This window comes from Neolamprologus brichardi, chromosome 3, assembly GCF_056152115.1.
Source record: "Neolamprologus brichardi isolate AB-2024 chromosome 3, ASM5615211v1, whole genome shotgun sequence".
NCBI classification, from domain to species: Eukaryota; Metazoa; Chordata; class Actinopteri; order Cichliformes; family Cichlidae; genus Neolamprologus; species Neolamprologus brichardi.
In genome coordinates, this window is record NC_142106.1 from 4,146,026 (window position 1) to 4,172,079 (window position 26,054).

A 26,054-nucleotide genomic window follows, 5' to 3' on the forward strand; every position below is an offset into this window, starting at 1 on the left:
ATCCATAAGAATGCGGTGGGGTGTTTTGTTACTTACCTGCAGAGGAGGGGTTGGAGGATTGGGTTCCGGGGGTGGTGTTAGAGGTGGCTGATTCACACAGCTGACCTCCATCATCTGATCATGGCTCCCGATTTGTGTATGTTGCCATAACCAGAAGCGACAACACTGTGTGTGGTGTAAAGGTGGGAGTTTAAAAAAAAAAAATCCCCAAGCTCGGGTTTCTACCAGAGGCCTGGGAGCTTGAAGGTCCTACACAGTATCTTAGCTTTTCCTAGGACTGCGCTCTTCTGGACAGAGATCTCCGATGTTGTTCTTGGGTTCTGCTGGAGCCACTCGCCTAGCTTGGGAGTCACTGCACCTAGTGCAATTACCACTGTGACCACTGTGACCTTCATCCTCCACATCTTCTCAAACTCTTCTCTGAGCCCTTGGTATTTCTGCAGCTTCTTCTGTTCCTTCTTCCCGTTATTGTTGTAATTCGGTGTAGTGATCCCATCTATCACTATGGCCGTCTTCTTCTTCTTGTCTACTAATGGTGGTGGCTACACTTTTGACAAGACTTGACGATGCATGGAAGTTCACCTAACAAGTCTACATTTGTTTTTGCTCTGCATTTAGGTTTTTCAGCTTATCCTGATGTTTTGTCTCGTAGTGCCGTCTTAAATTAAATTCCTTAATTACAGCCACATTACCTCCACACTTTACCGGCAATGTCTGTAAACATATATTCAGCCTCCCAGTAGTGCTGTAAGGCTGTTTTCAGAATCAACTTTTCTCTTCGCCATTGTGAGCGGCTAGCTTCGTGATAACAGAAATTTGACTTGGTTGATGCGGAAATGTTGCCAGCTATCTAGCGTTTGGCAAGGAGGCTGCAGCGCTGCATTATGGGATCTGTAGTATTAGCACCTCATGTCGCCGGGCCATGCATAACAATAATAATTAATCTATATAAAATGATCTCGCAGGCAGGATATAAATCTATGCTGGGCCGGATGTGGCCCGCGGGCCTTGAGTTTGACACATGTACTCTAGATTAAGGTAAAAGGTAAAGGCAGTGCAGACCTCAGTTTGTGTATAATACGTTAAAATGTGTTGGGTGATATTAATTTTCTGTTTGTTTTTTCACAACAGGATCTATGTTCATGGAGTGGTTTATCATAATTTTATTCTGTGTTGTGGTCATCCTTGTTTGCATAGCTTATGTCTACGGTGCTCACAGGAATCAAGCATTACAGCACAGAGCAGAGAAGGTATGTGAGTCTGTGTCTTGCTGGGTATTGTTTTTGTATATGACTGCATTTATGTTTATGGGTGTTATCAAAACAAAAGGTATGGAAGATCTAAATTTAGACAAACAGACACACACATTCTGATGCTTTCCTCTCTGTTCTTTAGGACATGTAAGAAGCTTTCTGTTCTGCTACACAGCTGACCTGCCTCAGGAAACTACAGTGGACTGGAGGTGCTCAAACTACAAACATGGCTGTCCACACCGGATGGTTTAACTGGCATGCAAAGTGAAAATGATTCAGTTCTGTTAACCTAAATATATAGCTGATGCTTCATAACTGATAATTGAAGTTAGGGGTCCTTAATGTTGGATATCACACTCTGAACAGGACACCAAATTGTCTGTTTTCTGTGTTGTGGTGTTTTATTGATGTAAAGTCGTTTTCTAGCAGTGCAGTTCTTTTTAATTTGCTGGTGACCATTGAGGGCACATTTTCACACACTGGTCTCAACTGTTCAGCTTTTCTCTTGCATGAATTTGCTGATGTTGTTCTTTTTGAAATCTTGTGTTGTTTGTAAATGAACTGGTTCTGAGCACTCATTTATACAAACCTTACTCAGACAGACATATTTTCTACACAAGTGCTTTCTATCCAGTATTCACACTTTGATGGATTGATCAATATGCCGCCCACACATTTGACTTGCAGACGGGGATCAAACCATCAACCTTCTGATGTGTCGATGATCTGCTCTACCTCCTGAGTTACAGCCGCCTCGTGTGTTTTAAACATCAGTGAAGCACATTTGTTCCACCAGTATGTTTTTATCACACGTCAGAGTAACAGTCTAACTGGGGATCATGAAAATGTTTCAGCTTACAGCTGCGATGGCAGTCGTGTGGAGAGACTATACCAAGTGCAAGCGCGGATGAAGGATTTGTTATGATTTAACTTTATTTACAGAGGGGCACATCTAAATACAAACAAGAGGTAAACGTAACAGCAGCTACACTAAAAAACCTAAACTGGAATGACTAAAACGCAGACAGAACACAGGGCCTGCAAGCAGCAATGACATGGAAAACAACATGCAAAAAACTATACAGTAATGACACAGATGGACAAGTAACAATCAAAAGAAAACACAGGGCTTAAATACACACAGGAGCAATCAGAGAATGGAAGACAGGAGGGAAACACAGCTGGCAGAAATCAGAGCTGACGAGACAAGAAAGCAAAACATGACACATGACACACAGGACAGGGTTCTATCAAAGTAAAACAGGAAATACAACAGGAATGCATCAGCTTAATATGAGACGTGTAGGGAGGCAATAGGGAGGGAACACAGAGACACAGAACAGAAGGAGCTCAAAACACAAACCAAACAAAGAACAAGAAAATCCCAAATCCTAAAAAACAAGAGGGTTAAACTTAATTTTTTGTTCATTCAGTTTTAAAATTAACCAGAAGCCAGTGACCATAATGAGTGTGGATGTGGAAGCTGCTGCTCTGTGAGCGTGGGGAAGTTTCAAATAAATACAGGGTCATGAGTGGCCACATGGGGGCGCTGCTGGGCACTTTTTGATCTATTCAAAAATACATTGATCCTTCAGTCTGCTGTGTCTGAGCGAACACCGTAAAATCACAGCATTGGAAATATAATAAATCTGAATATTGCAGAAAAAGAAGAAGCTTTATTTCCACAGATGAAGGAGAGATGTTATTACCTCCTGATTTACAGTTTATTTACAGACACAATTAATTTACAATGAATCTGAACTTATGCTTGTTATTCATTCATATCAGTGTTAGCATGTGTGCTGTTCGAGCAGCATCTTTCTGTCACACCCAGAAAAGACTGAAGTCCATTCTGAGCCTGTAAAACGTCTCTATCATTAACACGGTTTTTGAAACAAAGCCCAGAGTCCTTCTGTCCTGACCTTTAGGAGTTAATCATTAATTTTATGCCAGGATCACAGCTTTACTCCACCTGTCTGACTTCTTCATGTGTCTGTGCCACATTGACTGCTTCTTCTTCTTTGTTTGTCTTTGAGAAGCTTTACATGTAAAACGAGGCATCGAAGCTTCAGTAAAGCCTTTATTTAGATCCTGTGTGGAGCTGCACGACCAACATGTGACTTTCAGCTTGATTCAAAGTGTTTCATTAACAGCATCACATGAACTGATCTGGAATTAAAGACGTTTACACAGGGTGAGGCTGTTCACTTATTTAATGACACTAAATGAATGAAACACATAAAACTGCAGCTGGTTTAAAGTGTTTTATTGGCTTTGACTGTAATTTTAAATAAATGTGCTGAAAAGCTGAAGTGAATCGATCAGAGAGTAAAAACTAAGATCTTACAGGAAGTCCTGACCTGCTCGGCTGCAGGTTCAGTTTATCAGAGTTTGAGTTTCTCTCTGAAGGTCAAAGTTCAGTCATCACATGAGTGACATGTCATAAAAGTCACCAGGATACTCGTATAAACACTGATCTATAACATAGAATCAGGCTTTATGTCTGTATTATTCTCTACATACAGACTGTAACACAGACCTGAAACTGTAAACTCGTCACTCAAGAACCAAAATTACACATTAACAAGTTTATTTTGTTTCTTAGCAAAGTTCACATTTTATTGCTGCTTTGCTGAAGTTTGGTCAAGTCGGGCTGTAAATGATCTGCGACACACCTTAATGAGCCGTCTGCTCACTTTTCCTCACAGACTTTGATTTAACTCCGTGGATCAGCAGTGACATGGTCACAGTGGGTACTGTAGCCGTCAGCCTCATGTCCCGTCTGAAGCAGTGTGAGAGTGTCAGTAGATGATCAGCAGAGGAAAGTGAAGCTGCTGTGAGCTGATGTCCTGAAGGGCTTTTAAAGAGTCTCTGAGTTTGACAGGAACATGAAGATGTTTGTGGTGTTTGTGATCCTCCTGCACGGTAAGTACACCTTCCTCTCTCTGCTCTCATCATCAGCTTTTCTTTCATCTCTCTCTCTTTAATGTGTTGAAGTGCAGCAGGAGGAGATTTCCATCAAACACTGGATTCTGATTCAGATCAAACTAACAATCCAAAGCAGCAACTTTCAAATCTCTGGATTCTTCTTGGTGGCTTTCAGATGAGCTCATGTTACAATCAGCTGCTGTGTGTGTTGTTGTGTAGCCGTTCAGTACAAAAAAAGTCTCTGCAATTCTGAAAGTGTCAGTTTGGTCAACAACAGACAAACTTTAGGGGTGTCCAAATTCATAGGCTGCATCCTTCGGAGGACCCGGCCTTTGCGGTCTACCTGGGCTGGGTCCTCAGGAGGCTGGGTAGGACGGAAGTGAGTGGCTGTGAAATAGGATGGTCTAGCCCAGGGGTCCCCAACCTTTTTTGCGCCACGGACCGGTTTATGCCCGACAATATTTTCACGGACCGGCCTTTAAGGTGTCGTGGATAAATACAACAAAATAAAACTAGTACCGGTACCGAAAAAAAGAAGATTTATTCATAACACACGTGAAAAGACCCAGGAAAACCGAGTTAACGATAAAAACGATAACAGAATAACGATAAAAACCCTGAAAACCATACATTTCACACCTGAGCCTCAACTCGCGCGGCCCGGTACCAAACGACTCACGGACAGGTACCGGTCCGAGGCCCGGGGGTTGGGGACCGCTGGTCTAGCCTTCAGATTTGCGTCACCAGCTGTCTCAGTGGAGTTTAATAAACTTGGCCGTCTGCTCCTTGCTATCTAAAATATAACAGGACATTGGAGCATAGATAGCACAGACGTTAAGGCCGCGAGGCCTGATTGCAGGTGCCGCTCAGGTGCGTCCCCTAAGCAGCACTGCAGATGATGCCCTGCCACACACATTAACCAGGTAAAATACATATTTAGTAGGGGTGCAACAATACTCGTATCGATATTGAACCAATCAATACAGTGGTTTCGGTTTGGTACACATATGTATCAAACAATACAAATTTTTTTATTTATTTTATCAACTTTTCTTCTGACGATGCTTTCTCTGTTGAGCGCTCAGTGGATCTACGTTCGACTACTCTGCCTAGGCTGCACTGTCAAGTGCAGATCCACTGAGCGCATGAGGTCTGAGGTCACGTGAAGCATGACCCTGAAGGTAAGCGCGTCATGGACAAAAGTAAAGCAGTATGTTGGATGTGCCAGCAATGCTCAATTGGTGGGAACTAGTGTGTTAGTGCAGTTAGCTTGTTAACGTGTTGATGCCGTCCAGCCCCACACACGGGGCGATCTGCGGTAACCCGTTAACGGAGATTTGCCACATTATGGCGTTAATGTCATTTCAACGAGATTAACGCTGACAGCACTAGTGGGAACACAACGAATATGACTGCACATTTACTCCGACATCATCCTCGTGCAAAGACAAGTGGAAGCAGACAAAAACAACAAGCAGCATGCTACAAACTTTACCCGAGTCATTTAGACAGCCGTTAGCACATGATTCTCCTTATGGGGACCTGATATGTTTAATATGCTGCTGAGAATATAGCCCAGAAGAAGCGTATAGTATAGCTTTTATTTTGGAAAGAGACATTTCTCTGTAATAAACTCTCTTTTCCAAAGATAAGTGATTTCTCGATCTGATAGATTTTTTTTATTATTATTTTGTTGTTTCAGCAACATTAAATTTAAAAACTGTACTTTTGAGTTAAAATATATATTTCTAATTTTAATAAATGACAAATTAAAAAAGCATGAACATTTTTTTGTATCGAAAAAATATTGAACCGTGACACCAAAGTATCGAACCGAACCGAACCGTGAATTTTGTGTATCGTTGCACCCCTACTATTTAGGCAGAATTTTGCAAATATCTATTTTTCATTTTTAGCAGCATAGTGCCTTTTTTCCAATTATTTTTTAAAAGTCAGGTCAAGGATCCAAAAGCCCAAAGGCGATATAAGGGTGGCGGCTCACAACAGTTTTTTGTTTGCTACATGGATCATTTTAGTTCAGCTGGGTGTCTTTCCTTTTGTTATATTTCTTTAGGAGTTCAAAATGTGTTAATTACATAAATAACATGTAATTTTCTCTGTAGCACTTCATGGATTTCATAAGCAACACACCTTAGTTGTTAACACAAAGCATAAAGGTAAAAAACAATATATACAATGTTATCTTCATTTTAGATGTCAAAAAGTATTTGTGGCTCCCAGTGTTTTCTTTTGCGTGGAAGCCGGGTCCAAATGGCTCTTTGCGTCTTAAAGGTTGCAGACCCCTGGTCTAGTGTCTTAGTTTGGCTTTCTTGTATTCTCTTTAGTTTTCTGAGTATTTAGTTAGCCGCCCTCTGTGTCTCCCTGTTGTTGTTCTGTGTTTCTTAGTAGCTCTGTCTCCCCTAGTCAAGTTTGCGTCTATGTTACATTTCCTGTTTTACTTTGAAGGTCTGTGAATGTATTGAGTTTCGCTTCCCTTGGGTCTCGTTATGTCCGATTTCTCCCAGCTGTGCTTCCCTTCCGTGTCTCATTCAGCCGAAACATGTCACCGAGCTTCCCTCTTAATTGTTGTGACGCGTGTTCGAAACGCAGAGAGGTGCGCTCGATTTGCCACATGAAGCAGCTGTTGTACTTACATCTTATGCCATCAGCTTGTCCTCTGTCACGGTTTCCTTCCACATATAGCTTTGCAAAAACTGCATAAAAAGCACTTGCAGCAGCAACAAAAACATAATATTCCAGAAACACGCTTTGCCGATCCGATCAGCTGTTCATAACACTTCCTACGTCCATCAGCGTGAACTATCGCATGTCCTCCATGTCCTGCCTTAAACCGGAAGTGACGTCATTTTCGCGGAAATGTAGTTTTTTACCATCAAGGCCTCATGAGCCTATACTGGTGTTTATAAAAGTTATGTTTGACTTTATGACTTTCTGTGTCGTTTCTGGGATGCTTAGGACTCATATTGCACTACTGGAAATAGTTTATTTTGATGCAGATGCTGTTTTTTTGCAAATTTGCACTATAATATTTATTTTCGTTTTTCCTGCAGTATATAAAAATTGGTGTATTTCAAAAATAAAACTATGAAGACACTTGTCACGGTCTGTGGAGACAGGCCATGCGGTGGTGTGTGTGGTGGACCCACGTGCGAACACAAGTGAGTAGACGGGAGTGAACTTAAACTGAAAGTGAGCCTTTATTATGGCTGATGACACAGAGTTCAAACAAAGCAGAAATACCGTGACTAAACTATAACTAAACTAATACTGTGATAAATTATGGAGACTCAGAAAACTATGACGATGACTGCAAAGACTAGCCGTGAAAACATGGAGGGTGGGAACACAGACGACGCGACACAGACTGAATGAAACACAGAGGCTGTGTCCTATTTCAGGGTCTGCACGCTTGAAGTACGCGTACTACACGTACTACGTACGGTGCATACTATAAGTACGAGAAGTGGGAAGTGAGAGGCGTATGAAATGGGACGGTATATGCTTCGTCGCGCTGTTGAGGTTGCCTAGCAACCATGATACTAACCGCGAGACACATTACATACAGCTTTGTTTGACAGAAATGAAGGAGAAAAAAATTTTGTTGGTCAATCATTTTTGACATCACTTTGATTAGTTGAGTATCTGAGGCTGAAACCACAGGACTGTAAAACATGATTGTTGGGCTTCATTTCTGTACTGAACAGTCATTTAAGATTAGCTAGTAAATAACAATTAGCTAATGTTGTTCATGAGACTAAAGTCATCTCACTATGGTAATGTAAATATAATATGGCCAATATTATAGTATTGTCAGATTATTATGATACACACACACACACACACACACACACACATATATATATATATATATTGTTGTGTTTGTGGATATATGACTGACTTTAATTATCCATAAAATCATCAGATTCTCTGTAAGATTAAGGTCGACTATATGTATATTTAGAAGTAGAGGCTTTAAAACCAAGTTAATGCTGAAAGTACAAACATCACTAATGTTACATAACTTTGCCGACATGTGGCCAACAGCAATGTTTTAATGTTCTTCATTATTAAACATTCGCACATGAATAAGTGACGTCATATTCAGTACTTACTTTTGACAATTCACTTTTCGGCCGCTCCCTTCTGCCGTATTTTGCGGGAAAATTATCCACACCCACCGCCGCGCTATGAATTGTGGGATATATGGGACCACGAAGCGTGCACCGGACCACGCTTGATATTTGGGGAAATCGACGGCGCATTTGGAGTATGCATTTGAAGTACACTTCGAATTGGGACAGCCGTCGTCGCGTGGCGGTGACGTAACCACACTTGAAATGCGTACTTCAAGCGTGCAGACCCTGAATTGGGACACAGCGAGAGACTAAATACACATAAGGGAAGTGGAAACACATGAGGGGGGAACAGCTGATACACATGAACCTAATGACAGGACAGGGAAAGTGAAACTACATACACTGACATTAGACACAGACTTTCAAAGTAAAACAGGAAACATGGGGATTAGACGTGACCTGAACTGAACATAACCACACAGACATGATGCATGGCAGGTAGACGCACGGACCAGGGAGACTGAATACAGGAGGAGATGAAATAAACAACTAAGAAACAAAGGACTGAACAGCAACCTCGAAATTAACTAGATGAACTAAACTAGGGCACAAATGAATACCAAAATATATAAGAACTCAAACACTGCGTCAGACCCGGCCCATGACAACACTAAAAATAAATTTCCTGTGGTGGGAAACTATTTTGTGCAACTGTTTTGTATTTACAGTTTTGAGGGATAAGCCTCTTAAATTTCTCTAACTAGAAATATATGTTAAAAAACAAAAACGATTTTAATTTTTTTTTGTAGTTTTTTGAACTTTTTTGCAATTTATGTAATTACTATGCACTTAATGCAGACACTTTATTAAAATTTAGGCTGTAATGGTTGTATTGATGTATAGCAACTTGAAATGCTCCCAAAAATGGCTCCACAGCATGTAAAAATATAATATCAGCTCTGGCGGACTTGGTTCTATGGTAGGTCTTAAAGGGTTAAAGGGAACAGTACATACTGGGGAAGCATTAACAGAATTAAAACACTAAAATAAAATAACTGACAGACCTTTCTGCTCCTGGTGGAATCGTTTTGCAGTTGCAGCCTTTTAGCCTTCGCCTCTTAGTAAATCTGTCTCTGAATAAGAGAATATTTCAGAAGAACAGTGCTCATCCCTCCTCACAGAAACAATGCTGAGCAGCAGTGAAGCAGATCTGGAGGCTCACAGAATCCCAACACCTTACTGAGACGCTTCATTCTGGGTTTTAAGTTAATTTATCACCAGTCCGTGTTTTCTCTTTTAAATGGTTTGTGTTAGCTGCAGTTTTTTGTATTTGTGATGAAAAAGATGTTGGCTGTGTTCATGTGACTCATTCTGCCAGTTGGTGGTTTAGTTTGGTCTGTCTCAGAGAGATGGATCATGAGAGTACGTTCAGTTCAAAGGGAACATGAGGTTTCAGTACAGCTCATCGTGATGGCAGACTGTCACAGTGAACTCTTCAGAGGGAGCAGAAAACCTTCAGGTCCTCCAAAACATTTAACAAAGATGAAGATACAGCAGAGTTTAAAGGAAGTGCTTAGAAAATAAAGCAAAGACCAGGAAGAGTCACATTTTCCAACATTTTCTGTAAACTCAGTAAAATGCACCAAACTGAGGCTGGTTCATGAACACAGACACACTCAGTTTAATCTGTCAGGTGTTCACAGATTAAATGTTCAGATTTAATAAATAAATACATTAAATTTGAGTGTCTGACTGTAAAACTGGTCTCTGTGTCCTGCTGATAAATGTGCACTCTGAGACAAACACACTGCATGCAGTTAATTTGTGTTTATGTGTCCTCAGTTTCCCAGCATGCCCTGGCTGTGGTGGAGGTGAATGAGGGGGAAAGATCTGTCCTGCTGCCCTGTCAGTACTCAGGTTTAATACCTGAAGATGACCCCACAGTGATGTGGACTCGCTCTGATCTTCATCCCAAATCTGTCCATCTACAACGAGAAGGAGGAGACGATCTTACAGGGCAAAACCAGCATTACAGCGGGCGCACATCGATGAGGTCTGATGCTCTGGACACTTCAGACTTCAGCCTCACTCTGAGAAAACCAACAAAGTCTGACAGTGGCAGCTACACCTGCTCCATCAGCGATGAGAGAGGAGAACTGAGACTGGGAGATATAGAGCTGCAGGTCAAAGGTCAGTCAGAACTCTGGGTGGGTTAGAGACTCCACATGGAGCCTGTTATCTATGTGACATCTCAGAGTAAGAGGTCAAACTGAAGGGAACGTTTTGTAAATTGTTGTGACTAACCTGAAAAAGCAGCAGCAACATGTAGCTCAGAGCTAACCTCAGTGGAAACACGATGTCTCTGCTACAACAGCTGCAGTCTTTACTGCATGTGCAGGGTTCCACTCACAACATTTACACACTGTACACAGTGGAGAACATGAGCTCTCTAACTGCAGCTCACAGAGCAGCAGGAAGTGTCCTGATGTTGTACAGACTCAGACTGGAGGAGCTGCTATGAAACGCAGACAGAGCAGAGATGGTTCATCATGTTTCATCCAGCTGGTCCTGATGTCACTGAGACTCTCAGGTTAATAGCTGCTGTTTTAGGATATGTAGTGTAAATCATAGCGGGGTTCAGGTAACAGCGAGGGGACTGCAGAGTTAATGGCATAAAACTGTAGGACTGATGTTTATATTTTGATATTGTTCTGATTAAGTTTGTATCTGTTACATTTATCAACCATCATCTCAGACAGCTGCTGCCTGACGGAAACACTTGAAATAGTTTCGATAGACTAGACTTTCCTGTAAGTTCTTATACACAAACAAAGCATCTACTCATTTGAGAGACATTTGTAAAAAACTAAATAGAAAGCATCTTTTTCAGTGGACTGGCTGTCCCAGAGAAAGATCCAGTGAATATTTTATGAAACCGTTCAAGAGTAAAAGCAAAAGATCCCAGACACCCTCTCTACTTCTAAGGTTAGACTCCAAACTTTCCTTTTTTGATAGAGATGATAGTTTTTACGCTTATAGGGCTATAGATAGAAACAATATGAATTTGGCCAACGGTAGAGATTTTGACTATAGCTCAATGGCAACGAAAGAGTCAAGTACAAGTCAATTAAGTACTGTATCTACATTTCTTTCATGTATGCTGTCCAATAGAGGCTGAACCGTTTGAAGTCCGGCATCACTTGTGTCACTGCTCTGACTGCTGGTGGTTGAGACAGACAATGTATCTGTTAGAGATGGCACGATACCACTTTTTTATGTCCGATACCGATACCGATATCATAAATTTGGATATCTGCCGATACCGATATGAATCCGATATAGTGTGTTTTTTAATCAATAAAACGTTTTTTTTAAATATCTTGTTGCATTTTGTATAAGTTTATACTCAAGTTTAAATAAATAACAACACTAAAGCTATTCTGTTATACCTGTATGTAAAAAATACACTGCGCCGAAAATATTTCATAGTTCAGCAACACTGATCAATCTAATAAACGTAAACCTACTCCATCCTCCCTATTCTGGTATTTTAAAGAGTACTTAGCAGAAATATTAAGCAACCTAACTAATAGGGTTGCAAACTCCCAGCAAAAAAAAAAAAAAGGGAACCACCCTCCACCTCATGATGCTTAATCGATGTAATCAAATTTAATTTGATGCAGGGGGGAAATGCACAAAAATAAATTATTTTTCAAGAATAATTAAATAGATTCAACATCTTTCTTCAACAGAATTGCAGACTGCACAGATGGTATCTTCCCAAAGGAAAAAGTACTATAGCTTACTAGGGTATATTAGACTTAACAGTTACTATATACAGTAATGGACTTCTATATATTTTACATCAGATTAAAACTTTGGGTGTAAGATTCAGATAATTATTTATTAAAAGCTAGACATTTTAAATGAGAATAAGAAAGAAAAGTATGTCTTTGTGCCCCCTTTTCCCTGTTCATGCCCTATCGGCCCCCCTGGCTAAACTTTGCTAGATCCGCCCCTGCACAGTTACCAGCCGTCAGCTGCGTAGAAAAAGATCCTGGTGTAGAAAGTAATATTAAATAAATTCTAACAACAGCTTATCAAGCTTAAACGTGCTGCTGTTGTTCAGCCGCTGGTTTCCTCTTTCTGGTGAGAAGTGGGCCAAAAACTAAGAAGAGAGACGGACTCGCGACAGAAAAGCCGATCAGCTGATCATTGATCAGTTTCACGATTGAAGTAGCAGCAGGAGAGAGAAGAGGCAGTCGCTCCATATATCGGTTGTTAAGCTTAACGTGGGAATGCTTTACAGACATTCAGAGATGAACTTACACACTTGCTTTACTTCTCTCTGGGAAAACTTCCTCGGAGATGAAATGCTGGTTTGCTCGCTAGGCTACAAATACACACAGCCGCTCTATCACGTGATGCACACTGCTGCGACGTGCTACGTTATGAGCTGAGTTACACCGTGTAGCAAGTTTTGTGAGGTGCTTTTTTGATATTTAATGGATCGGATTACATTTTTTATTTCTCGCCGATATCCGATCCAGTAATTTGGGTCAGTATCGGACCGATACCGATACGTAATATCGGATCGGCCCATCTCTAGTATCTGTTAGACTTGGAGAGGAGGGCTCTTCCACATGTTGCTTCAGGACAGTCAAATCTGAGGGTGACAAACATAAATATTAGAATATAAGGTATATACAATCAAAAACACAACACAACAAAGATACCATTTATGCACACAGGGCCAGTAAACTGCACACTTTGATTAAATTATACTTTCTCCCAGGAGAACAGATGGTTATTTTGTATTTTATTATGGTAATATACAATTTACATACCACAAGGTGTGAGTGTCACATAGTGTGTTAGGTCTGAGCAGTCACGCAGCTTCTTGGATGATTGTGTTTCCAGTATGTCTGAAATGCATGTGATAAATCCAACTTACTGTTGAGCCATGAAAGCAGCGTTTTGTGATTGTTACCACAGGATATTAGACAAATTAAAAATGTTTATTTTGGAGTAACTGTACAAATCAAATCCTTCAAAATCTATCCCAGCATATATTTACTTACCTTCAGCTGTATAGATGACAAAACTCTTTGACTGCTGCAAGTTCAGGAAAGACATCCTCATCCACCTCTATACCCTGCTCATCTGTGACTTTCAGTGCTGCATTTCTGGTATGAGAAACTTCTGCTGCACTGAAGTAAAATCATCACTCAGTTAATAACAACATTAGTACAAACCATAACTTACCTGCTCTCACAAAATCTGTGAAGCTGACTTCTTCCAATTTGACATATTTCTTTGTCTCTCTGTGTTTTACTTTTATCAACATCTTGGCCACTTACAGAAAAAAATACCTTTACTACTATGAAACACAACAGAAGAAGAAGAGGTTGTTTATGGTAACTTTATGCAAACTGTGTATAACTTAATCCATAAACACTTTCTTACATTGAGTTAGCCTGTCCACACTAAATATTGCTTAAAATCTATTTAGCTAGGCTAGGTTTAGCAGACAATGTGACCGCATGTTTGCTGTGTCCTTGTCTTTACAGTTCTGGAGACAGGGTTGTGTGCATATCTCAGTGTGCAGCAGGACTAACTAACTGATGTTAATGGTACCTCAACATCTCATCAATGCAGGCTGCACCTCTCTTTGGTTAAATACGGCCATTACCATGAGTCTAAACAGAATATCACTGTAGTTAGCTAACGTTAAATTAAACGTTAGTGTTAAAAATAAGAAAAAGAAATAAACGTTTTCATTGACAACGTGAAATGTGTATCTTAAAATACAGTAAGATAAGTTAGTTAGCTAACTTTTGACTAGCGTTAGCCTAGCTGCTATCTCCAAATCAGCATAACATACAGAAAACACATGTAGTGCTAGTTAGTTAACTTTATATTTTACTTATGCATATATGTAACCAAATATATACAAATAACATCACTACACTCTCAGAAAATCCCAAAGTAAATAAAGTATTTTTACCTCCTACATGTCGGAGTCCAGGAAAGAAACACTGATAGGCGCGGTAACGGTCGACAGACAAACAACACCAGCAATGTGTTGAATTAGACTCCTTAGCACCCAGTGAATGAACACCTAAATATTACACCGCTTTAGAGTACTCCCCAACACTGACTGTAGTATAAGGTGAAAAATAATTCCCAGAATGTAACTCTTGTGCACTTTTATGCCCAAGTCCAGGATATTTAACTCCAGAGATTTGCTGTGTAGATACGCAGCCGTGCTTCAGTTACCATCAGTGTGACTGCTGCTGCTTCTACACCTGATACTGTGGTTTATTGTCCTCTCAGACCATCAGGTGGAGGTGGAGGTGGAGCAAGGCTCAGAGTCTGTCATTCTGCCCTGCAAAACTACAGCTGACCTGCCTCAGGACACCAGAGTGGAGTGGACTCACTCTGACCCTGAACTGATGGTGGTTCATGTGTATCCAAACAAACGTAACCACCTGGATGACCAGGACAGTTTTTACAGAGACCGAACAAAGATGAACGAAGACCTGCTGAGAACTGGAGACCTCAGTCTGACCCTGAAATACCCCACAGAGAGAGACGGTGGAGGATACATCTGCACCATCTACAGGGACAAAGACATCCTGAGACACAAAGTAGTGCTGCAGGTCAAAGGTCAGAGATGTAGAAAAACACCAGGTGTTAATGGAGGAAATTGAGGTCAATGTTCAGCAGTCATGTTGATATTGTTTTATGTTTCTCCACAGAACCATTTCCATCCTGGGCCACAGCTCTCCTGGTTCTCCTGGTTCTTCTTGTGGTTTCTGGAGGTCTTCTATATTATTTCCGGCACTATTTCATGTCAGGTGAGTGTCTCCTACTACCAGTGTTGGGGAGTAACGGAATACATGTACCGCCGTTACGTATTTAAAATACAAAATATGAGTAACTGTATTCCGTTACAGTTACCGTTTAAAAAGGTGGTATTTAGAATACAGTTATTTTGTTGAAATAAATGGATTACACGGCGGTACTTCCCTGTTTCATATTGTGGCGGGTCAGGACTGTTTGGGTTTTGTTTGACAGCTACGTTCTGTTGTTCCAGGCGGCAGCGTTACGGTTGCCATGGTTACAGGGTGACGCTCTCTCTCTGCGTGTTTCCTGGGTGAGAGAGGCCTTTTTGTTGTTGTTGTGCTAAGCTAATAGGCAGAATGCTACAGGTATAGCTCTAAAGAATGTAGCATCATAGGCAGTGTAGTCCGTGCTGCAGGGAGAACGGTCATACCCGTTATGTGTCTGTGAGCGAGGGAGGGAGAAAAAGGAAAAGTACGAGCTGTCATCGAGCAGAAACGGGAGCTGGAAGCATGTAAATATAATAATAACCACTGCAGCCAAGAAGAGAGCCTGACGAGCCCAGCTGTAAGTAAGCTATTAAGACTCGACTGTACACCGTGTTCGTGTTTTCCTCTGAAACAATAAGTTCCTTTGGAGCAGCCGTTCAACGCCTCTCTCTGTCTCTGCTAGCAAAGTTGACCCAGACAACAAAGTAAAGCTAGTTTTCGGCTACGAGCCGACACGAACCCGACGTATTAGCCAGAGGTCCCTTTATTATGGTTCGGAGCCGCAGACCTTCAGTAACAGTAATAAATCACAGCAATAGTACATTCATGTAGTTGTAAACAGCATGATAATATATTAAGTAATCCAAAGTATTCAGAATACGTTACTCTCATTGAGTAACGTAACGGAATACGTTACAGAATACATTTTGGGGCATGTATTCTGTAATCTGTAATGGAATACATTTTAAAAGTAACCTTCCCAACACTGCCTACTACACTACCCATAATGCCGATGGTTAGCACAGAAATAAGTCCTCTGTAACAGGTCATAAGGAGAACATTAGTAACTTGACTACAGCTCATGTTGTGCTTTGTTGTCCTCTCAGTCACCTGGGTGGAGGTGGATTCAGGGGTGGAGTCTGTCCAGCTGATTTGCAAAACCAAAGTTTGTCTGCCTAAAGATGCTAAAGTGGAGTGGAAGGATGAAGACGACAGGAAGGTCCACGTGTATGAGAACGGCTCTGACCAGCCTGAAGAACAGGACGATAAATACAAGAACCGAACAAAGATGAAGAGAAACTTACTGGAACCTGGAGACCTCAGTCTGGCCCTGAAACACCCCACAGATGGAGACACCTCCACCTACACCTGCACCGCCTACAGCAGGGAGGGAAACATCCTGATGATGAAACAAGTGAATCTCACTGTCAGAGGTCAGTGCTGTAGATACAGGTCAAAGTTCAGAGGTTAGACTCATGATGGTGGTTCAGTCTCAGTGGGCTCCATCCAATAATGTTACAGTGTTAGCATGTCTGATGTTTGTGGCTGTTTTGGTTTTATTTGATTTGCTCCCAAATGTAAAAGCTTCAGCAGATGAGCTGTAGGAGCAAAGTTCATGTGTGAGACTTCATCTGAAAGGTAACATCTTCTAGTTTCTGAACATGTGTTTGTTTAGCATGTGGCTAAAACACAGGCTAAGCCAGGGGCGATTCTAGGATCAGAGCTTTGGGGGAGCTGCCCAGCCAGGCAAGATAAACTTTACTCGTCACGATGAGACTTCTTCCCCGTCTCTGTCAGTTCCTGCATCCCTAAATGTCTCCAGTTGTCCCGAGTTCTCTCTGACTGTCTCCTTGGTGCATTTAAACCCCTCTTCCTCCCTGTCCTCATCGTCTGTTGTCTTCATCTCCGTTATCAGTCATTATAATTTTACCATCTCTGTGCAAGTCTGCAAATTTCTTTATTAAATCATAAGATTCTTTAATTCATCAAGTCTCTCTGTTCCTGGGTCCTCGTCACAAAACATGACATCACTGTTTTGTACATTTTAACACAATTTAATCCGTGAAAGAAAAGCAAAACACTTTTTTAAAGTCTGTAACAAAACCATCAAATCTGATAAAGTTTATTTAAATGCTGCAAAAGAAGAATGGATTGGAATAAAAAAAAAATACATATCCTAACCTTAATTACTGGGGAGAATAATGAATGATGCTCACAGTGAGTAAGAAGTAAACTGAGTGCATTTTTTGTCAGAGATTCACTTTGAATGTGTATGTATAATATAATACACTCAATACACAAAAATACACAAAACAGAGTCCTTGAAATGTACAAATGTACAAAATATTGATAAAAAATGATAAAAATGGACTTTGGACTTTGCCTATGGTACAATGTATAAAAAGATCTTTACTGGAGATACTACTACGGCTCTGCAGATTTTTTCTTTTCTTTTAACCTTTTAAGGTGTGGCCTCAGCTTGAGGTTGGCAGATCTGTCTGTCACTTTTGGTGGTCAACTTTCTCAAGCAGTTTAACAGTTTCTGTTGTGCCTGTCACTGTTCCCTGTCTGTTTCCTTACCTGGTTCTTCCTGACCTTGTACTTCCTCCTCACGTCCCCCTCTTTCCTCTCTCCCTCTTTGGACTGACAATCATACACAAATAGATTGTATTCAATTAGATGATAAATTACATTAATATGAAAAAATACTATTAAGATCACAAACAAAAAGTCCTCTCTCAGTGTACTTTCAAACCAAAGGCAAATAACCAAACCACATGAACATCTAATAAAAGATATAAACATTGAAACACTGATCCAACATTATTCTTGATTAACGGATCATTTGATTTTACACTTTTACCTGAATGTTGTTCCTGGGTTTAATGTCTGCACATATGACAAAATAAGCAGCTTCTCTCATTCACTTTCAAACAAGAAAGTGGCAACAACAGTAGGCTAAAACAATTTTAAGTTTTAGATTTTAAATAGGCTGTATAAATTTCAATGGGAGCAAGAAAGAAACATGGTCTGACTCCTACCTAACCTAACTATATAAATAGTAACTGATTTTAATACAGGAGGACGGATTGTAGGGTAGCAAACATCGTCAGAAAACAAGTTTTCAACACTGCAGGTTACCTGGTGTAATGTTTTTCAGCTAAAAAGAAACATGGTCTGACTCCTACCTAACTATATAAAGAGTAACTGAAGGTTAAATGCAGCTAATATGTCCTGTTTTAAGCCAGACACTTACCCCTCCGCTCCGCTGTGTCTCAGCCACCATCGTTCTGGCAGCAACAGCGCTAGAGCCAGAGTAGGAGAGAGGCGAGCTGGAACAAACCATTTTGGGAGGGGGGTGGGGGGTGGGGGTATAAATAAATCTGTTTCTTTATCATCTGGAGACCCAAAAAGTTGAACGTACAGAATCCATCAATGATCAGATAGAAACACATCAGCTCAAAGCCTGGAGTTCATACTGAAGCCCACAGTTATATGTCGGCCAACAACACGCTGTTTGAAACCAATGAATTTACTGCACTGAGGAACTCAAAGGAGTCAGTGAGATCATCAACATGGATCTTAAAATCAGCAGCTCAGATCATGTGATCACACATAAGAACCATGGAGCAGGAAACATCTGAGAGTTCAGCTCCAACTCTGATGGAGTCTTAGGAGGGCGGAGATACCTGCACAGATAGGAGCTGTTTCACTCTTTAACAAGCAGCACCTCCAAACTACACCCTTCATCCACCTTAATAGGGGAGCATTTGAAGCCAAAGCTCCACCCACCCAGCCACTTTCTCTGGGCTGACTGAAACAATCATATGTGGGGTCAGAGTTCACAGACTAGACAGTCCTCTCCAGATTTCATCATGTTTCTGTTCAAAACATCAAATCAAGCTGATGGGAAGTTGTAAAATCCTTCAGAATAAAAGCCTGACTATTCAGAGCTGCAACATTAAGAAGAGCAAAGTGAACCAAGGTGGATGGAGGCAGCAGAGAAACTGTAGGGTGGAGCTGAATGCTTCATCAATGGGATGATGCAGCAGATTTTCTCCACCTTGCACAAACTGTCCTGTTAGTTATCATGACTGGAACATCCAAAATGTCTCCAGAGGCTCCGAGTCCAGCTGAACATGTATTAGTGTTTACAGTGGAACTGAGATGGTAGGGACTAGGACCTGGGGGACGTCAGTCAGTGACGGAGCGGTCAGCAGGTGTGGGCAGGTGTGGACAGGTGCTTGATGGAGTGTTTCCTGCTGGACTCCATATGATATGTTAGCAGAGAGGATCTGGCTCCTGATTGGTTGAAGTGGAGCCCATCTGCTGCAGAAAGATGCCTCCTGTCCCAGAAAACATTGAAGTTGTCTCTAAAGCCCAGGCTGTGGGAGTCACACACAGAGGAGAGCCAGGTGTGGAGGCCGAGCAGGACCCAAACGCCCCACGGCCACAGGTGGGAGTGGGGCCGGAGATACAAACACTACGGTGGGCTTGTTTCACAGCCTCACAAAGACACACAAAGTCCAGTTTGAGGAAGTGGGAGCGCTGTTTGGAATCCGGTTTGTGCCCATGTGGATAAGGATGGTGTCGGCCTCCGCACGGGATCGTATTCTGCCAGGAAACTTGTCTAAAATGTCCCAGAGCGTCGGGCCGGGAAAAGACAGAGCGTACGCCTCCTTTATTGTGAAATTCCTCACCATGGTAACTGAACACATCAGCTGGTCTGCAGCAGGTTATGTTCAGAGTTTGAGGCTCAAATTGGCTCAAAGTGTCCCATTTTCACTGATGGTTTTCCCGACGACATGCTTCAAGTGTGATCTGGATCCTCTGCTGAAGGAATCTGCTTTCTATCCACAACCTGTTGATCCGTATCTGACTAACAGCAGCGCAGGAAGCCCTGCAGTTATAGAGAAACTGTCTGAGTCGCATTGTTGCTGCAGTTTACCTGCAACTGCTGAAGAAAAAGTCTCAGTGTGTTTGTGTTTGGTCCTAATCTGCTGCCCAGTCTGTTTGACACTGCTGGATTTCCAGCTGATAGATAACAGATTAGAAACTGATCAGTCTATTGATCACACAATATTCCATCAATAGAATTGATTTGACTTTGATTTGTGTAACAAAGTGATTTCCAGGTCTCCTTCATGATGTGACAGTGTCAGAGCTGAATGCACTTGTAGAGTATCATGTTTTTATGGCTCACATTTAAAGTGTTCCAGCTCTAATGTACAGCTGTCATATTAGAAATAGAAGCAGCTCTGATTTTAGTGCTCAAAGAAATCTATGAAGTTATGAATTCACACATGAACAGTTTTCTGCAGCGTTCCTCTCGGCCTTATTTGCAGCTCCACTCTTGTTTTTGCTCTAATAATTATTTCTCTCCATGAGCTGTTTCTCTGCCTGAAGGAGGCGCCACTCCATCGCTTCATTTAGTGCAGAACAAGAGTCACATGATGCTGCTCTGTCAACACCAATCACACTTTGTACAGCTCATGTTGTGTTTGTTGTCCTCTCAGTGTGTCAGGTGGAGGTGGAGGAGGGGGCGGAGTCTGTCCAGCTGCCCTTCAGAACCACACAAAACCTGCCTGAAGATGCTAAAGTGAAGTGGAAATACTATGGACCTGAATACAGGAAGGTCCACGTGTATGAGAACGGCTCTGACCAGCCTGACAAACAGCACCAGGTTTACAGAGACCGAACGAAGATGAATGAAGACCTGCTGAAAACTGGAGACCTCAGTCTGACCCTGAAACACCCCACAGAGAGAGACAGTGGAGAATATGGATGCTACGTGAGGAGGAATCGAGCTCTGGTTAGAATGAAGAGAGTGCAGCTCAAAGTCAGAGGTTTGTGTGTACATGTTTACACATCTTTGTGAGGACAGAACATTGGCACTATACTCGTGGGGACAAAATGTCTGGTCCAACAAGTTTTAAGTCAAGTGTGGTTTTACTGTCAGGGTTACAGTTAGTCTAAATTTTACCTAAGGGTTCAATTTACTTTATTTATACCCATAGATAAATTGGCTTTATGGAAATAATTATAACATTTGGCATCCCCTCACAGAACACACACCCACCCATTAAACCCTGACAAACACATTTGATTATTACACAAGCAATAAAAACAATATAGATCAAGATGAATCAAATAAAACAGTTCTTATTGTGTTTAGTGACGGCAGCAGAGACAAAACTGTTTTCTTTGAACTAGAAACCTTCCTCTAGAGGAAAGAAGCTACAGAGGCCAGGGGAGTCCAACCTGTTGTCTCCTCAGACGCAATTTGACACCTCTGAGTCTCCCTCTTTTCCTTTTGTCACTTGTTCTGTTAAAATCTCTCCGTATAAAATCCGGCATACATGAAGTAAGGTCTTTACCACCATACGAGACGTTAAGTTGTAGCAGCTCCTCACGGGAGTAAACAATCTTCAGCTGACTCACAGCCTCACACGCATCAGGGGAAACAAGCCAGCACAATGTAACACCCGTCCCACGTTCTATTGAGAGGGGCGCTGGGTTCCTGTTGTTACTTTCCTACTGATACTCCCTTTTTAATGCTTATGGTATTAAATATGCAACAAAACTAAACTATATGGAAACAAACCACACACAAGCAGGTCAATTATAACGTTAACTCCACTTTAGTGAATGCTTAATTAACAACACAAAAGAAAATAAGTAAAATCAATCAAGTTTGTTAAACAATGGTGAGGTATCTACCTCAACAGAAACAAAATAATCAAAGAATATTGTGGGCCCACACGCACTCTCACCAAACACACACACACCTCAAGTGCTACAGTCTTTCTGCTAGCAAGCCCCTCGTTGCAGGCCTGAGTCGTGGCTCGGGTGCGTTGGGACCTAAAACAATATGGCCGCTTCACTTGTTGCCAAGCAGTAAAAATAAAAAGCACGTGCAAACAACAGTACTCACACCTCCAGGCAGTTCAAGGGGATAGCGGGGAAACTGGGTCACGGCTACCAGCAGGCCGCGGCAGCAGCACTCACAGTTGTCCTTTCCACGTGCTCCCACGTGAACACATAACTTCAGCACACCAGCAAAAGGGACCTCTCTGACACGCCAGCAAGACGTCTCCTCCTACTGAATCACACAACCCCGCTAAATGCCAGTTCACATGCCATAACATTCAATCTTAGCATTAGCTTAATAAATAAAACAGAGCAGAACAAGAGCTTAGCGAATATGCTCAGCTACGCTAGCGGCTATGTTAACAGTTGTGCTAGTGGCTGTGTTAGCAGTTGTGCTAGCGGCTAATCGCGGTTAGCAGTTAGCCCGTTTTACACAATAACATTGGGTACAAGTGTCAGACAAAATTCACATTTACCTCACAGTAGGGTACAACAGTTCTCGACTCCAGTTAACTATCCGTCAACCCGAAAATACGTCTGTCGCCTTCTATGAACTCTGCGTTCACTCGACGCTGTTCAGCTCTCTTCTCTCTCGCTTCCTGCAGCACACGGCTCCCCACTTACTCCCACCCCTCTACCTGAGACTACTTCAGGGTTCACTGGAGCTGTAGTACATATCAATACCATATCAAAAATAATGACATAAACCTCAAAATACAAATAAAAAGGTTGTGCATTTAACTGACACACATCACATACTTTGCAGGCATTTGTATACATTCTTGAACACATTAAACATTTGCAGCTAACTATCAATTTTAATGAACAAATTTAAATAATGAGCTACTTATATAGCCAGGGCTACAACAATAAAAATCCAACAACAATGAATAAAAAAGAATCCATGTCTCACTGTTAGTGGAGCAATTATCACCTTGAAAACCCGTCACTTGTGTGTGTGTGTGTGTGTGTGTGTGTGTGTGTGTGTGTGTGTGTGTGTGTGTGTGTGTGTCTGACTGTGTTGTGTCTCCTCTGCAGGGAGAGTTCAGGTCCAGGATCAAACAGGGGACATCAGGAACAGAAGCAGCTCCATTGATCCGACTCTTCTGATGGCTGATCAATCAGTTTGATCTGTGTGTTCTTTGATTATTGATCAGTGATGTCAGAGTGGAGTCAGTGTGATGTTGTTGTTGTGTGTTTGAGACTTTTAGTGTCCATGAAGGTCTCTGCTGCCGTAGATCCTCTGAACTGTGACAGAGGTCTCACTCTGGAGGAAACTCTCAGCACTTTCCAGCAGCTCCTCCATCATGGAGGACGTTCCCTCACTGTAACAGGTGGAGGAGAGAGGAGAGGAAGCACAGGTGGATCCTCTGAGGAAGAGGAGCGTTCCTACAAACCACATGATCACATGACCAGAGGACAAGCATGTGCAGAAACACATTAAAGTCAGCCTGTAAACACGTTTGTGGAAATTCTAGTCGTGTTTTTCTGTTACATTCAAATAAAAGCAGAGAAAGCAGAACAAATGCTGAAGCTGTCTGTGTGAAATAAAGGAGTTAAAGTACTCACACACACACACACACACACACACACACACACACACACACACACACACACACACACACACACACTCTCACACACACACACTCTCACACACACACACACACACACACACACACACACACACACACACACACACACACACACTCACACACACACACACACACACACATCTGTCCAGCAGCTGTCTGAGCTGCAGTCTGTATTGTGTGTGTAATATCTTCATATGTTTCTAACATTACAGTTTTATCTTCAGGTGTAAAATCAGCTGCTCTGCTGTCTTATCCCCTGATCCTGTGTGATTGATTCGATCCTGCAAACGCCACAAATTTCATTTCAGCTTTTATTTGAAAGCCAGCGAGTAAAAGGATCAGCGATAGTTTTCAGAGCGATGCCAAAGCTTGGGTTCCTCTCCTACAGCAGCTTTTCTTTCTTTTCTCTCCCTGTGAAATACAGCAGCTGGACCTTTAGCTGCAACACACTGTGAGACAAACTGCACACAAACAGTTTGTGTGTTTGCTGATGTTTGTTGAGCTGATAGAAACGCTGCATTTGAAATTAGCTGACACTTCAAAAACGTTCGTCCCTTTATGCTCGCTGCTCTTCAGCAGGGCTAGCTAGATGCTAAAGTAGCGCTAACACAACTTCCAGACACCTGCAGGCGTTCAGGTGTTGTCCCAAAAACATATCAAATAAAAACATGGCCCACTTTAAGCCCTGACTGTGACTCACAGTTTGACTCTTTGGTCTCTTTTTATGTGATTAATAAATGAACAGGATTTCCTTTCATGTGTTTCTGTTTAGGCTCAAATCGCTTTGATGTTTGAAGCTCGCACTGATGAAATAATAACTCCCCTCAAATGTGTTAAACCTAAAGTAACCAGCCTGTTTGAACATGTAAGGAGTAGAAAGTACAGATGCCTGTAAATCCTACTCAAGTACAGTAACAGAGTATTTGTACTTAGTTACTTCCCACCTCTGGCCCTACCGTTTTATCCCATATGACTAAAGGCAGGTAGGGGCTGGCTGGATTCAGCAGAGCAAACATCTAATGTAGTCGTGGACTCACAAGTTTCTCTCTGGATGCTGTCATGGTGTAGTTGCCATGGTGACACAAGGTTTGGCCCTGACCAAAGCGCTCGGCACAGACATGGTAGAGAAGGCCGTCACTAAATGATGGAGGCGGGGAAGCGAGACTCAGACGGGTCAGGTATCCTGGTGTTACTGAGGAGAACTCTGCTCTCTCTTTCTAGTCCCTGTTATTTACTCACACTGTCCCATTTAAAGCAGCTGAATCCTCTGTGATGCTGTTCACACAAATATGGTTGGATCACGCTGAGACTGAAGGGACTCTGACTGTCAGCTCACTCTTGAACACACTGAGTTTCTGGGAGTCTGGCAGATATGAGACCCTCTTCAGGAACTGAGTCAAAGAAGAAAAAGTGGATTTTTTCATTTGATCGTCATTTTTCACTGGACGTGGGTAAAACTCCTGGATATCAAAGACATTCTGAGGATCACTGAAGTTAAACGGCTGAAAGTTTAAAGAGAATTGTAAAATGATAAGATAACGATTGACTAATAAGATAATCTGACAGGTCCTTAAAGTGGCCCCTTGGTGGAGCTCAGCAGGACGACAGGTGGCTGTGAGCTCATTTTAAAATAATCATAGAATAAACAGAAACATTAGCAGATGACGTTTGAAGGCTTTACATGTGTTGGATATGAATGTTTGGAGCCCAGATCATCATTTGTCTTGTTTCAGTGTGAATGTTTTTCTCCATGTTGGCCTGAGGGTGGTGCTGTTTAGCCTGTACTGAGTATTTGTCACTATGCTGAGTTGTGGGTGGAGTCAGTGATTGGCTGAAGGTGCCTTCTTTAAAGCGGGAACACTGGCTCAGCTTTCCTACCTCCTTACTCCCAGCTGGACCACGCTGCATCAACAAGTGATTGTCTGTGTGTGGAAGAGTGATGCCATTGTACACACTGTAAATATCTTCTTCAGCTGTGTGGGTGGAGAAGCTTTTCTGTTAGGGAGACGGTGTCCTTCTCACCTTCAGACATGAGATTAGAAAGAGAGAGAGTTCAGATTACAGAGCAGATATGAATGAATGAATCTGTGCTCGTCCTCACGGCTCCTGCATGCTTTTAAAAAAGTGTGTGTTCAGCTCTGATCTCCAATCTGTTCTTTTCTCTCTTTGTTTCCTGGGTTCATGAATAGCTCTACGGGACATTTATTTATGGCCTCACCTACTGAGTATCCATCTGATAACAAACAGGGTGTTCAGAACATCCTGTTCTAATCTAATCTACTGTGTGTGTGTGTGTGTGTGTGTGTGTGTGTGTGTGTGTGTGTGTGTGTGTGTGTGTGTGTGTGTACCTGCAGAGTTTCTGTAGCTGAAGCTGCCAGCAGGAAGGTCACGACCCCACGTGTGCATCTAAGGGTTAAAGTCACTTGAAACTGCGACATCTGTTTTGAACATGCTGGGGTGAAGACCGCAGAGCCTGAG

The 26,054-nt window shown here is 41.9% G+C and overlaps 2 protein-coding genes across 4 annotated transcripts in view; one reads left to right on the forward strand and one right to left on the reverse strand.

Annotated features, from left to right (window-relative positions):
• LOC102789482 (methylglutaconyl-CoA hydratase, mitochondrial-like) overlaps positions 1 to 26,054 on the reverse strand; it is a 674,272-nt gene that overhangs the window by 503,632 nt on the left and 144,586 nt on the right. The window contains exon 6 of the mRNA XM_087838440.1: positions 24,887 to 24,907. Coding sequence (XP_087694566.1) covers positions 24,887 to 24,907 — 21 coding nt within the window. The remainder of the gene's footprint in view (positions 1 to 24,886; positions 24,908 to 26,054) is intronic.
• The window catches only part of LOC148103190 (butyrophilin-like protein 2), a 30,386-nt gene continuing 8,306 nt past the window's right edge, over positions 3,975 to 26,054 (forward strand). Inside the window, exons 1-6 of one of the 3 annotated variants that reach the window (XM_087838543.1) lie at positions 3,975 to 4,178; positions 10,121 to 10,468; positions 14,615 to 14,947; positions 15,040 to 15,138; positions 16,221 to 16,547; positions 20,631 to 20,974. In XM_087838543.1, the coding sequence (XP_087694669.1) occupies positions 4,142 to 4,178; positions 10,121 to 10,468; positions 14,615 to 14,947; positions 15,040 to 15,138; positions 16,221 to 16,547; positions 20,631 to 20,974 (1,488 nt within the window). In that variant the 5' untranslated portion in view covers positions 3,975 to 4,141. Of the gene's footprint in view, positions 4,179 to 10,062; positions 10,469 to 14,614; positions 14,948 to 15,039; positions 15,139 to 16,220; positions 16,548 to 20,630; positions 20,975 to 23,022; positions 23,115 to 26,054 lie in introns of those variants that run through there. The other 2 variants (XM_087838545.1, XM_087838544.1) reach the window with 2 other exon arrangements.